The 13,283-nt window shown below is 39.2% G+C and overlaps 2 protein-coding genes and 1 long non-coding RNA gene across 3 annotated transcripts; 1 reads left to right on the forward strand and 2 right to left on the reverse strand.

Annotated features, from left to right (window-relative positions):
- Positions 1-4,726, forward strand: gmfg (glia maturation factor, gamma). Its single transcript, XM_042064580.1, has 7 exons — positions 1-144; positions 544-640; positions 818-867; positions 2,792-2,841; positions 3,203-3,285; positions 3,422-3,495; positions 4,381-4,726. Exons 1-7 carry the CDS (start codon positions 142-144, stop codon positions 4,450-4,452), a joined length of 429 nt encoding a protein of 142 aa, XP_041920514.1. The 5' UTR covers positions 1-141; the 3' UTR covers positions 4,453-4,726.
- paf1 (PAF1 homolog, Paf1/RNA polymerase II complex component) lies at positions 4,705-10,836 on the reverse strand. Its single transcript, XM_042064579.1, has 14 exons — positions 10,633-10,836; positions 10,256-10,285; positions 10,044-10,136; positions 9,810-9,931; positions 9,629-9,695; positions 9,429-9,530; positions 9,235-9,340; positions 9,023-9,091; positions 8,622-8,725; positions 8,197-8,313; positions 7,819-7,947; positions 7,060-7,165; positions 6,455-6,536; positions 4,705-6,090 (listed from the first exon to the last, which is right to left on the reverse strand). The coding sequence occupies exons 1-14, from the start codon at positions 10,677-10,679 to the stop codon at positions 5,666-5,668; spliced, it is 1,599 nt and encodes a 532-aa protein (XP_041920513.1). The 5' UTR covers positions 10,680-10,836; the 3' UTR covers positions 4,705-5,665.
- Positions 10,837-11,307: 471 nt separating this feature from the next.
- LOC121684517 lies at positions 11,308-13,267 on the reverse strand. The gene is made up of 4 exons (XR_006023154.1): positions 12,918-13,267; positions 12,556-12,702; positions 12,080-12,124; positions 11,308-11,926 (listed from the first exon to the last, which is right to left on the reverse strand). It is a non-coding gene; the product is annotated as an uncharacterized LOC121684517 (long non-coding RNA).
- Positions 13,268-13,283: the final 16 nt, after the last annotated feature.

Genomic DNA, 13,283 nt, shown 5'->3' on the forward strand with positions numbered 1-13,283 from the left:
AGAAGCCTATACCCTCCCATTATGCAAATAGCCATCTTATAACTTGAGGATGTCAGTTGTGTCACAAGTCAGAAGGGGAACAGGAGGAAAAAACAGCTTCATAGATCAAAAGGAAGTAGGTCTCAGCTTAAAGACAGAGAAATGGTAAGGATTAATTGCTTTTAAATTAATTGTCCGAAAGTTTTCCTAATTTCATGTTCCCTATAGATGCCATGGCATGTTATTTTTATGTGTATAGTGCATTTTCTCCCATTTTGGTGCACTCTTAACCGTTATAGTCAGGAAGTAGAATTGCAACATGTAGCTGCACATTTCCTGCTCATAAACATATGTTATGTTTTCAGATAATAATATGGAAAGCATCTACATGACACTTTATTGTTGTCTTTGTTCATTTATTGTTTTTGAATGAATTTGCCTAGTTGGAATGTAGGCCTATATGGTTATTGTGTGTATTACGCCTGCTTATGATGGTCAACTCTTAAGTCGTTTTAGTTTAGCTCAGCCAAGACTTGTCACCTGATGTTGTGGTTAAATCTTTAGGCAGATTCTCTCGTAGTATGTGAAGTGGATGAAAGCCTGAAGGAAAAACTGAAGAAGTTCCGTTTCCGAAAAGAGACAAACAATGCAGCCATACTAAGTGAGTGTCTTTCTCAGCAGACTATTTGCTGCATCATTTCCGGTTTTGTTGTGATTATCACAACATATTATATTTGCTGGGCATCTGAAGAACATTTATTGGAAACAATTCACTTTAATGGCTGTCACTTACACTGTTCTCAAAAGATTAATGATGGTGTTGTTCCCCCTTGTTCAGTGAAGATTGACATGGTAAAACAACTGGTAGTGGTGGAAGAGGAGTATGAGGTAAATATTCATCTTCAAATTGTTTTTTGCAGGATTAAAATTAAGTGTTTGTCATCAGTGTTACTATTTCTATTCAGGGGTGGACAGTAAGTAAGTACATTAAATACTCTACTTACTGTAAGTGTAATTTGAAATATGAGCATGAAGTACTTTTAACCACATTTGATTCTTTGAATGCAATAATGCGATAGACCATCTTGAAGTTCATTTTTTTTTAATAGTCCATTTGAACTTGGCTCAATTGGCTGTGGTAATGATGGTGACAGATTCTTCATCAGAGCATCCTCCATGTAGCCTGAGAGAACCTAGACAAACCTGTTAGCAATTGAAATTTGAGAAGTAGGCCTAGTCTGGCTAGGCTATCCTCCATGATCATTGTGAAATTGTAATGAAATTAAACAATCACCTGACATTCACAGCATAGCTAGATATTTAGCGTGCATCATTAAACAATAAATAATCTATTCGTAATTCAATTACCTGGTTTTTGTATTCACAGTGAAAATGTTTTAAATTTGTGAACAGAGAATGCATAATGATTTAAATTATATTTTTGCATCAATTTGAACAGTTGCAAAGTTATGAACATAGGTAAAATGTTTTCGTTGGATGTAACTACAGGTCTGTTCAAGTCCTATGACTGACCAAAGGATGTATACCCTATTAATGACAAAATAAACATTACATTACAATACATTAAAAAGGACAAATACTTGTACTTCTGAATATTTAAGTATTTTTAAAATCAAGTACTTCTGTACATCGACTTAAGTACAAATCTGACTCAGCAACTTTCACTTGTATTGGAGTAATATTTGACAAGGTATCTATACTTTCACTTAAGTAAAGTAATTGTGTACTTCGTCCACCTCTGTTTCTATTCTAAAACCAGCTGCAGATATGTCTATAGTTTTGCGTTCTGAGAGAGTGGAGTAATGTCCAATATTCCAATATATGGTTTAATGTATTGTGTGTTCCCAAACAGGGACAATGTAAGGCGCCTGGGTTAATATCACTACTGATTGCTTGTGGGGCATCAAATACCATGTATGCCATTGATTAGGGTATAGCCTTGATGTCTTCTCACTTTGGGTCATTCTGTGTCATTCCGTGTCAAATCAGATAAGGTTGTTGCTGCAACGTCTCAGATTTTGTTCAGACCTTGTCTATATCATGGGTCCCAAAAGGAAGGCCTGTCAAATATTTCTGTTCAAATTCTACATCCTCAGATTATTTGCAGCTCTTGAAATTACTTCAGTTTTACACCCTGAAAAACGTATTAAGTGGGAAGCAATGTTTGGACATTGTCATGAGAAGTATTATTCAAACGTTTTTGGTTGCGGAAGACAAATGCTCTCATTATGTCTGAACCACAAGTTTGTACTGCATGCTTTTTGAATTGATTTTCTACAAGGCCCTAGATTCAGAGAAAAAGTAAAAAAAATAGTGACATTAAGGGTAGTATACACTTTTGTATGCATTTGGTATCAATCATTATTTTTTATTTTACATACAATATTTGAAGGGAGGGATGAGCTACCTTGTGCTTCGTATATCTTTCGCCTGTATACAGACAAATTAAACTTAAATCTTGACTGAACTTCTTCTCTGTGACTGATATCGTGTTTCACTTTGGTATACTACATTTTTACAGTTCATAGTCTATACCTTATATCAACAGTATCACTCTACTCTAAAATGTGCTAACGATTTTAACACAAGCCAATATTTGTCTTTAGTAATTGGATATGTGAAAATACTATAGATTACATAAACTGAAAATTTGAAAGATTGAAAATGATAATTTACAGATGTTCCTTTGTGGGATATTAATAAAGCCATAGCCCTGTTGACGAAAAGGGAAGGATGAAAGGAAGGATGGGAAATGATCCACATAGCACCAACCCTGTATCTCTTATTACAGGATATTACTCTTGATGACTTGAGGGAAGAGCTCCCTGAACGTCAGCCCAGATATCCTTTTTACCACCTGCTTGTATAGATGATTATTCAGTGATGTCACTTATTGAAATGGCAGAATTTCAGTTAATGCTATTTACCAGACACAAACACATTGGCCAGAAAGATCGTTGTATTCCTCTATACAGCTAGACAACTTAACCGATACATTAATTCAAACTGTTATATTGTAGTCTTACACATTACACATTTTTGTTCAATATTTCATCTGTCTCCATCAGCTAGTCTCTAGGAAGTGCTCTAGTTAAACTAGCACAAGTGCTTAAACAAGTCAAAGAGTGAGTTAATATTAATCTTTGTTAAATCAGAAGCAACCAATAGAATTACAAACAAAGATTTCTTAACATGGTTGAACATTCATTGTGTACAGCTACAAATATAACCATGCGGATGGGCGTGTCTCATACCCACTCTGCTTCATCTTCTCAAGTCCAGTAGGTGAGGAATGTGTGCATGGATGCCTTGCTTGCATGTTTGGGGAATTTGGGGAATAGTTTTAAATTGTAAGTATAAAACATTCTTTTTACAGTATATACCAACTTTAAATGACACACTATATCTGTAATACCTACAGGGTGCAAACCTGAACAACAGATGATGTACGCGGGCAGCAAAAACCGTCTGGTTCAAACTGCAGAGCTGACCAAGGTATACCAACTGATGGTGACATTGTGGTCTTTTTGCTATCCAATCTATATGAAGAGGAAAGTGATAAATGTGAAAATATCCAATTAGTCACCCAAAGAAAAAAATTTTGTCTCGAAAATGTCTTTTCTTTCCTTTTTAAATTGGACTTGGGCTGATCCAAAAGGAGGGCTATTTCTCATCTCCTCTCACACTCCCATGTGTATGTCACTGTGAGTAGCGTCCAGTGAGGAAGAGCCACTGACATGGCTGCACATATCTGCCTGTGCAATCAGATGTTTTTTTTATTTCCCTATGCCACTAGTTGCAGTCCTCCATATTTGGCAGGCAGACTGTTGGTTAATTAAGTTCTGTCTGAACATTTTGCTTCATAATTTTTCTAATGATGAGTGTGTAGGCTATCTTCTTTAGTTAACTGATCTTTTGAATGAGATTCCATCTTCAGTGAAAATCAAGTGAGGATTCCATCTATGGTGATGGTCTAAGTAATAAGTAATCACTTTGAACAAAAGTGTCTACCAAATACCAAGGTCCAAAATACTCTCAATGTAAGATCCCAAAATACTCTTCAATTCATTCTTATCTAACCTCTCCTAAGGGTGAAACAGATGTGATCTCAATAAGGTGTGATTTGTTTCTTGGGAGACAAAAATACATTTTCAAAACTAAACATTTCCTTTGAGGATATTGATTTTTTTTCTGAGTTCTACATACCATGTGCTATTTTTAGCTCTATATGTAGTATAGTGTCCCAGTATAGTCAGATGAAGATGATATCCATTGCCTTAAGTGGCTCCACTTCATTTGCTAAAATCCATACAATTGCACTGCCGTGATTTGCTGTATATTTCTTCATCACTTTCTTCTTTGTAACCTCCTCTTCCACAGGTGTTTGAGACTCGAAATGCAGATGACCTGACAGAAGAGTGGCTGAAAAACAAACTGGCATTCTTTCGTTGAGAGGAACAAAACCTCTCCAAACCTTTTGTACAGTATTGTCCATAAAGTATTGTTCTTTGTTTGTTGTTGTGCGGTGGACAGAAGTGATCATTTTGGACTTTAAAATGAAATACCACTTAAACATTCATTTATACAAACAAATAAGATAACTTTTACAAACTTTTATTTTAAACTGTACTACGATAGATGTATCTCTTTGTGTATTTCTTAACCAATGGTTGTTGTAGTAAGAGTAAAGCACAGACAATGATATAAAAAAAACCAATCAGTTTAATATTTATTTACATTGTCCATACACTGCAGTAGACTGTCTCAACTACACTACTACAAAAAAAGTGTATGCTAACAGTATTAGACAATGTGACACTCTTGTTCAAAACAACTCAATTAATTGATTTCTATAGAAAAACCTTATCCAGACCATATGTCAAAGCAGAATGTGAAAGGAAAGGTTGGGGGGAAAAAAAAAAAAAAAAGACATTTAAAAAAAAAAATGCGATTGAGCCAGAAACAAGCGGAATTATAATGCAAGTGGAGACTGTGGGAGGTGGACGTTAATGTGTAATGACTCACTCTCGCTGGTCTCTCCACTCCACACACACACACACACACACACACACACACACACACACACACACACGGTAGACGCCAGGCCAACCTTGAGAGGGGTAGTCTGAAGATGAAAATGACGTGAAATATGCACAGAGACCCCCAGATATGGGTAAAGAGAGGGGAGGCGAGAGGAGGGGACGATGGATGTCCAGATTATGGGAGGCTATGGGAGATGGAGAGGAGACACAACAATCGCCATGTCTAACATGATAGCCTTGTCAGTAGATAATCTGTGGGCCCAAGTGATCCCACAAAGTGATAATAACCACTATCCCATAGCGATTACTAAATGAAAAACAATATTTCTAAAGCACCTTTCTGACGCATGTCTCATTTCAAGAATGGTGTTTGCTAATGCAATGCTAATGCAATGTATACAAGGGCATGCGTGAGTGTATATAAGTGAATGTGTGTGAATATGTGGTGAATGTGTGTATGCATAAATGAGTGCATGTGTAAAATGTGTGTGTAGATAAGCATGTGTATGTGTGTGAATGAGTGAGTGCGTTTGAATGGATGAGACGAGTGCATCGAGCAAAGGTGCGTGCACGAGTGTGCGGTGTTATGGGAAAGGGCGGGACAGAAGCTGTGTTCTGCCGTCTCAGTCGCTGTCGCTGGCGTCACTTGAGTCAGAGCCACGTTCGCTGCCACTCTGCTGGCCAGCCTCCGAGTGGTCACTGCTGCTGTGCGGCGGTGAGGCGCTCCCGCTCCTCCTCCTTCCGCCATCTTCCTCCTCCTCATCCTCGCTGCCGCTGCTGCGTCCTCCGCCGCCGTCACCACTGCCCGCTTTATCGTCGCCATCGTCATCGCTGTCGTCGTCACTCCCAAAGATCTCCTCCTCGTCGGCGCGCGTCTCCCGCGCCTGCCGCTCGTCGCCGCTCTCGCTGCCGCTGCCACTCGCCCGTCGCGGCCGCTTGGCGCTCTCTTCTTCCTCCTCATCCTCGTCGCGCTCGTGAGGCTCCTCTTCCTCATGCTCTGACTCGCTGTCAGAGTTCTCGCTCTCGCTGCCCTTCTCCTTCTCGTCGCCTGAGAGCAAACCAAGGTAAACACAGAAATATTAGAAACAAATCACCAACATCAGCATCAACAGTAAAAGCCCAGAACAGCAAGTAAATACTAAACTTATACCCCATTCAGACAGACTTTGAACAACATTTATTGAGTGTTTATTTAGCGTTTATGGTCCAGACTGAATGCTACCTACAAGTGTAAGTTGAAATGTTTGTTGATCTTCTTACAACCTAATATCATAAAAAAAGGTGTCTGAACGCACATACAGGGCATTTCTATGTAAATTTCCATTTACAAAAGAAACTTCTATTTAACCCCAGACAGCCATCGTCACAATAAATAAATTAATGATGCAGTAGTTAAAGTGCTGAAGCCTCACCAGACTCCTGGATGTCCTTGTCGATGTCAATGTCCTCCTCATCCTCGGGCTCGTGGTTCTCCAGCTGAGCTTTGCGGGCTTCCTGTAGCACGGAGAGGGCACACTCATCTATCAGTTTCCTCAAACCAGGCTGTCCATGAAACTAGTCAGCCATCTTGGCTCAACCATGACACCTTAGGCACCCACCCAGCCACACACCTTAAAACCACACGGGTTAGCCTTGTGTGGGACAGAGCATCCAGAGTTACTGGATGCTCTGGCACTCAGGACTTACTACTATAACTACTATACTTATAACTACTTTCATAGTTCCTTCAGTGAGTCACAAATTCTTCTAGATATTCATATACATTAATGTCCAAACATATACATGTAAAGTCTGAAATGAACACAGGTCACAAGCCACAACACACACTTTCAATTTTTTGTCTAATACTGTTTTTTTCAATACTTTTTTGCAGGGTTCAGTCAGTCAAATGTAAGACTTGTTAAGACCTTTTTATAACCATTATGATTTAAATGTATGACCTACACGGATTACGAAAAATAACTTCAGTCATTAAAATTCCCTTCCCTTTTTTTGGGAGCACTGCCAGAAGTCTCACCTGGGCCTCCAGCTCCTTCTCGTTCATGTCTCTGTGGTTGCACACCAGCATGGCGTTGGTGGTGGACTGCGCTCCAGCCTTGGCTCTTCTCTTGCTCAGACGTACTCTGTGACCAAGACACATTGAACGGATCAGAATCTCATTCTCAATACTCTACATACTACCTATGTTCCAAGGTAATCTTTGGTCATATCCACACGGTAATTAAATTAAGGAAGAGTGTGGAATTTTAAGCCCAGTCATTAAACAAAATGATTACCGGTACTCTTTGAAACAAGTAGGCTGATTGGTGACAGCAATTATTTGAACATATATATATATATATATAAGTATATATACTCTTTTGATCCCGTAAGGGAAATTTGGTCTCTGCATTTATCCCAATCCGTGAATTAGTGAAACACACTCAGCACACAGTGAACACACAGCGAGGTGAAGCACACACTAATCCCGGCGCAGTGAGCTGTCTGCAACAACAGCGCCGCTCGGGGAGCACTTCAGCCGTGCCTACTGGTCGGGGTTCGAACTGGCAACCCTCCGGTTACAAGTCCGAAGTGCTAACCATTAGGCCACGGCTGCCCAACATATTATGTTAGCATAGAATCAATAGCATTGGCATACATGTTTTGCTGTAATTGCCCAGATATGTGGCTCTGGTTGTCTAGTGCAAACAATTTAGAAAAATAGCAACATAATGAACCATTTGCAAGAAAGTAGTAAAAGAGGAAGCTTTTGACTGTAAATGCCAATGGTTCCCACCTGGTCTCCAGTTCGTTGTAGTAGACCCCATCTCCATCTCTGAAGATGAAGAAGTAATTCTCCTCATAGCCCTTGCTGGCCTTGTTCTTCACATTCCAGTTGTACTCCCTGGCAATCTTGTATTCATACCTAGACATGAATGAAAATAAGTAATTTTGGAATTAAAGAGACTTGCGGTAAACACATGGAGTTGGACACACTTTCAAAAAATTTAAATCTGTTGACATCCCGAGTTGCAGCTCAGATCATATTTTAAAACAGTCTGGTTGATGCAAAATGTAACTCGGACACAAAGTAATAAATGCATCTGCATCATGTATTATATGTTACTGATATTTCCCCATCCCATGTATTTTTGTCCACAGTGTTATTCCTTACAATTCTTCTGGCATGAATTCAATGTCCTCCTCAACGTCTCTCTTGCGCTTGCGCATGGTTTCCTCGTTGGGCAGGAAGTATGCCACAAACTGGTTTCCTTCCTCATCCATCATACCCCTGCAAAAAGACAACAAAAACATTCGGCATGCCAGTCCACAGAACATGTATCCCACTCTCCACTCACCAATACTCACAAGTCACAACTGTAAACCAGGATAACACAAAAACTCTACTTGAAACGTTGGTATAGAACTATCAACTGATATCAGATATAAGACCCTGGATAACCTTTTACAATATTAACTAGTCATTAACTAGTCAGTAGAAAAAATAAAATACAAAAGGTGCTCTAAAAGGGGTGTTGAGATGAAAAATGCACTTATCAACTGGTTTATACCTGGAGCAACATTGTATATCACTCTTACCTGATCATAGCCTGAGACATCATATCCACACCAGCAGGGCCAGATATGTCTTTGGGAGCAGGGTCAGAGTCGAAGATGACCTGAGCACACGGGTTGATCCACATCTAGAGAGGGCGAGAAGAAGAAAGGATCAGGAAAGAACCTCCACAGCTGGTTGACTCAAAATCTGGAGAATGTAGTTCAATGTGACATGCATCCAACCCTCTTAAGAAAATTATGAATCTGTAGCTGTGGGTGACCTTTTACAGCATAAATAATTAATACACAAAATGACCAGGAACCAGAATTCAACAACATTCACTCCATTGCACAGATGCAGACATGACTACATAATGAGATAAATCTATATTTCTTATAAATAACACACTAAAGTTCATCAAGTTCTCATGCGGGGTTCAAACCTTAAAGTCAGGGAAGACAGGCAAAACCTCCACTGGAGTGACTCTGGGTTTGCTGTAGTGCTGTGGGATCTGCAAGGAGGATATAAGCAATAAATCTTTGTGATCTGAAAGTCACAACTTTAAAAGACTTGCAATTGGTCCATTTTTGTGGCAAATTATTCTAAATGGTTCCCTTGAACAATGAGTAAAAGATCAAGAGGAAAGGTCCTCACAGCTTTCTGTGCATCTTCAAATGTCTTTTCAATGGCCGCAATCTGACTGTCCCTGTCTTTGTAGATTTCTTCCTCTGTGAACTGCTGCTTGACTGAAACACCAATCCTGCAAAAGACAATTGATTTCAAAGTTATACTTTATGAGGCTATCCTGTATGTCAAAGTTGCATAGCAATTAGCAGATATGGACTTACTTGACTTCCACTTTCTCATTGGAAACGCCATATCTATTGAACTCTGTGGAGATGTACTCAGTCTTCCTCATCCAGGGCACTACCTTAGCATGCTGCTGAGATCTGAATTTAATAAAAACAATGTTAGAGTCAAAACACAATGTGGTATGCATCAGAACAGGCATGCAAAATCATTACATGTTAATTTAATCCTAGCTTACCTCTTCGAACTTGTAGGAGCCTGGATGTCCTCTTCTAGTAGTTTCTCATCAGCTGGGTCAAGGAGAACTGGACAAAATGTAAGCAATATTTAGCAATAATTATCAATTATTTATCTAATCCATTGTCATCACATATGATTTTATTAGAAGCCTGTGATTAATATGGGCTGCATTGACTTACTGTTAGGATCTATACGATAGGTATCTGGGTTGATGAGGTCAATCGTGACCCCAAGATCGGGTTCCGTCAACAGGTCATGCTTGTGTTGTTTCTCTAGTGAAGTAGCCTTGTATTGTACAAATCTTTTGATAACAGACAAGTAGACTAGGTTAAATATCTGAACTGAAACAACAATTTCAATTTCAGGGGTGTGGATGCAAGGTGTTCCAAAATTCAATCTGATGTGATGTGTACCTGTGCTGATCAAACGGGTACGTGATGAACTTCGGGTCGAAGGGTATGTCAGGGAGGCTGTTGCAGTACTTCACCCGACACACAACGCCAGACCTGTCAAGAATTCAGAAGTCTCGATATATTAGTTTATAACCACTAAATACAGATGGCCTACATTATGTGGTGTACATGATGGACTGACGTTCAGTGATCATGTTATACCCAAGACGTACCTCTCTGGGACGGTTCTGTGTGAAGAGGTCCTAAAAAACACGAAAATGTAAACATAAGAAATCAAGCCTCACAACGTCACTGCGCTGTAATGTTATTTATGTCAATGGTGCGCGCCAGCTTGGTAATCAAGTTACAAAACCCTTTGCTAACGTTAACAGATTCATTGCTGAATCCAAACAAAAATGCCTTAGCTTGCATATGTCTTCGCGGAAACCTGGAAAATTAAGACATGATAACCCTTTGATAGGTATCTTCATGACTAGCTTAATGGGTTCCCACTGAAAGCTGGAAAGAACAGATTTTAGCCTGAAAGCTAGCGCTGGATAGGTAGTAGAATGCTAGCCCACGAGCTAGCTAGCTAGCTAAAGTAAGTTACCTGTGGCCGTCTTCACGTTGAGCTTGAGTTTGGATTGTTGGAGCCATATTCGAGAAGACCGATCCTTCCCCTGGCTCTGGATCGATCAATGAAAATGTTGGCAAGACTTGTAAAAACAAATGAAATTGACAACAAAGCTACAATGCTATTCCATCTTCCATCAGACACGACAACTCGTTGGTACTTGGTTCCTTGTTTTGTTTCCGTATGTTATCATTGTTTGGAAATAGCACCACCTACTGTTCTGGAAGTCTCGATCTAATGTTTGCTAGACTGTAGTTTACTGACTGTATGTTTACTGTTTGTTATACAAAACATAGACTGTATAAATAAGCAACAAGACCTGTTTTAGTACTGTTCATCTACAAAAGTATACTCTGGATAAAAAAAAAAGACAGGACCAGTGTTGATAGCCCCAATATATACACCAACATAGTCTGTAATGTAAAGGTATCTTGCTGCTCATAACATTCTCTTGACTGCATTTCATGAAATAATCATCTTTGACAAGGGATCAGTCATTGAATATGCAAACCTGGTGAAATTCACACTAAAATTCCATCTAGTGTAGACATCAATAAAACATTAAAGAGCAGCTTCTGGTTTGTGACCGCAGATCTCACTGACGACGACCAATAAAAATAGAAAACCGTATGAGAAAAAAGATAAAACATCAACCAAGCAAATCTCAACTTTATTGCTTTCAAGCAAAACACCCTTGAGTGTGAGTAATATACAATTTAACAGTCTCTACAAGGTAAAAATGATCTGACAGTTTAAGACAGTCACCAATCAAATTATAAACAGAACCGCTGAAACATTCTTGAGGTTTGCCTAAATTCCATTTTATACCATTGACATAAGATTCATCAAGTCTCACAGAGTGTAGAGATGACTCCTTGTTCACACATTCAAATTAAATGTCTATATACACAGGTATATATAATTAGACTGTATACCCTGACCATATTGGACAAAGGGCAGAGGACATAGGCTGGTTAGTGTAGTGTAACTGAAAACGCTTTCAGGAGGAAGGTCCACATTTATGTTAAATCTTTTCTGCTGTCCATCAAATAGATAAGTAGTCATCCATCCAACTACAAAAGTGTGTCCTCTGGTCCCGTTTGATTTCGAAGGGGGATGCAGGCAGGTCCAGATATGGACATGGATACAGAATATCTTAAATGATGATAAAAGAAATATGAAAGGCCCCATTCTTCTCCCGTGTTCCAATCATGATATATTTTGTTGTACTCTTGACTCTCATGTCTGCATCTCCCCAGAACGGTCAACTCTAGAAAAAAAAGTGGTAGATTTTAGATCTGATAAAGTGGGAATAATAAGTAAACACTTTTAATAGACAGAAGTGTCATGGTACCTTTTTCTATTGTGACGAATGACAGGACAGGAGTGTAGTACTAAAGGAGTGTGTCTATAAATCACTTACCTGGTTAACATGTAGAGCATTTGTCCAGGGTCGTCAGCAAACACCCTGTAGGAAAGCAAAGCAAAGACTTCCACTCAGCATGTTTTAATATTTTAACAGTAGCTGCATATGTGCTTTACAAGAAATGATAGGCTACTGCTTAAATGTGTCCCCATATCATTCATGTCCAAAGAGTACAAGAGTCACAGGAGCTGAGCTCATGTAATAACGTGATTTAGTAAGGGGATACTCAAAGTTGCTCTGGAAAATTAAAGAGTTAAGCTAATGATACACAAGGCAACTTTTTGAGCAATGTATTGTTGTTCTGGCATATTCCCATTGATATAGGTAAACTTCTTCCCCCTGGAGAACTTTAATCATCAGTATACAAATGATCACTCAATCTAAAACCATTGAAACGGTTATGTGGTTGCCAGCCACACTGCCCAAAAAGTTGCTCCATGTATCATCACCTTTATGAACGTCAACGCACTCACCCATCTCCCCAGTGATAGAAGGCCCTGTCCTGGTAGAAGAAACATAGGAAAAGCCAAACGCTGATCGTCTCCATCCAAAAGATAACGAAAAGGAACCATACAGACGACAGAAGCAGTTCACACACCATCCTGACTGTTAGACGAATGCTGTGCAAAGCCAAGCAAAAAGGATGCCACCATTACATGGAATTACATTACATTACATGAAATTAGGCGAGTTAACAGTTCGCGGCCTCCTAGGTGTCACATTTATCTTCTCAAAGTAATACAGCTAAACTCATTGAAAACACGGAATGCACTCGTTATGCACTTTAGTTCTCGTATGACTCATTAGTAATGTTGCTCATGTCATTTTAACTCACCGTCTTTTTTTCGCCTGGTGTAAAAGTCTTTAGTTAGCTGTCTAAGTCAACCAGCCAACAATCTCAAACATCTGTTAATATTGGTTCGAATTGCAAACATTAGCTAACATTAGCTAACGTTATATCTTCCAGCAGCCAGTCGTCCCAACCAAGGCAAATGCTACTTTTGTGGTATCATTAGTAGCCAACGTATTTTTGTTAGATAGCTACATGTGGAACGTGGGGAAAAGAAAATTAACTTCACCTAACACTATGAAAGATTTCACATGACTAAAAAAGGTTTCAGAAGGTACACAAAACAAAGCAGTGTTGTTATCTCGCAATATCCTGCAGCTAGCTGCATGGAGCCAGCGACAATAAGGAAAC

This window comes from Alosa sapidissima, chromosome 15 (genome assembly GCF_018492685.1).
Source record: "Alosa sapidissima isolate fAloSap1 chromosome 15, fAloSap1.pri, whole genome shotgun sequence".
Taxonomy (NCBI): domain Eukaryota; kingdom Metazoa; phylum Chordata; class Actinopteri; order Clupeiformes; family Clupeidae; genus Alosa; species Alosa sapidissima.

Excerpts from the sequence above, each read along its gene's own strand:
- paf1 (XM_042064579.1), bottom strand. The coding sequence starts at position 10,679 with ATGGCTCCAACAATCCAAACTCAAGCTCAACGTGAAGACGGCCACAG. Across the intron at positions 9,696-9,809 it reads CTATCGTATAGATCCTAACA|TTCTCCTTGACCCAGCTGAT; the intron begins GTAAGTCAATGC and ends CATTTTGTCCAG. Across the intron at positions 9,341-9,428 it reads AATGAGAAAGTGGAAGTCAA|GATTGGTGTTTCAGTCAAGC; the intron begins GTAAGTCCATAT and ends TGTCTTTTGCAG.
- gmfg (XM_042064580.1), top strand. Across the intron at positions 2,842-3,202 it reads CTCCCTGAACGTCAGCCCAG|ATTCATTGTGTACAGCTACA; the intron begins ATATCCTTTTTA and ends ACATGGTTGAAC. Across the intron at positions 3,286-3,421 it reads CATCTTCTCAAGTCCAGTAG|GGTGCAAACCTGAACAACAG; the intron begins GTGAGGAATGTG and ends TAATACCTACAG.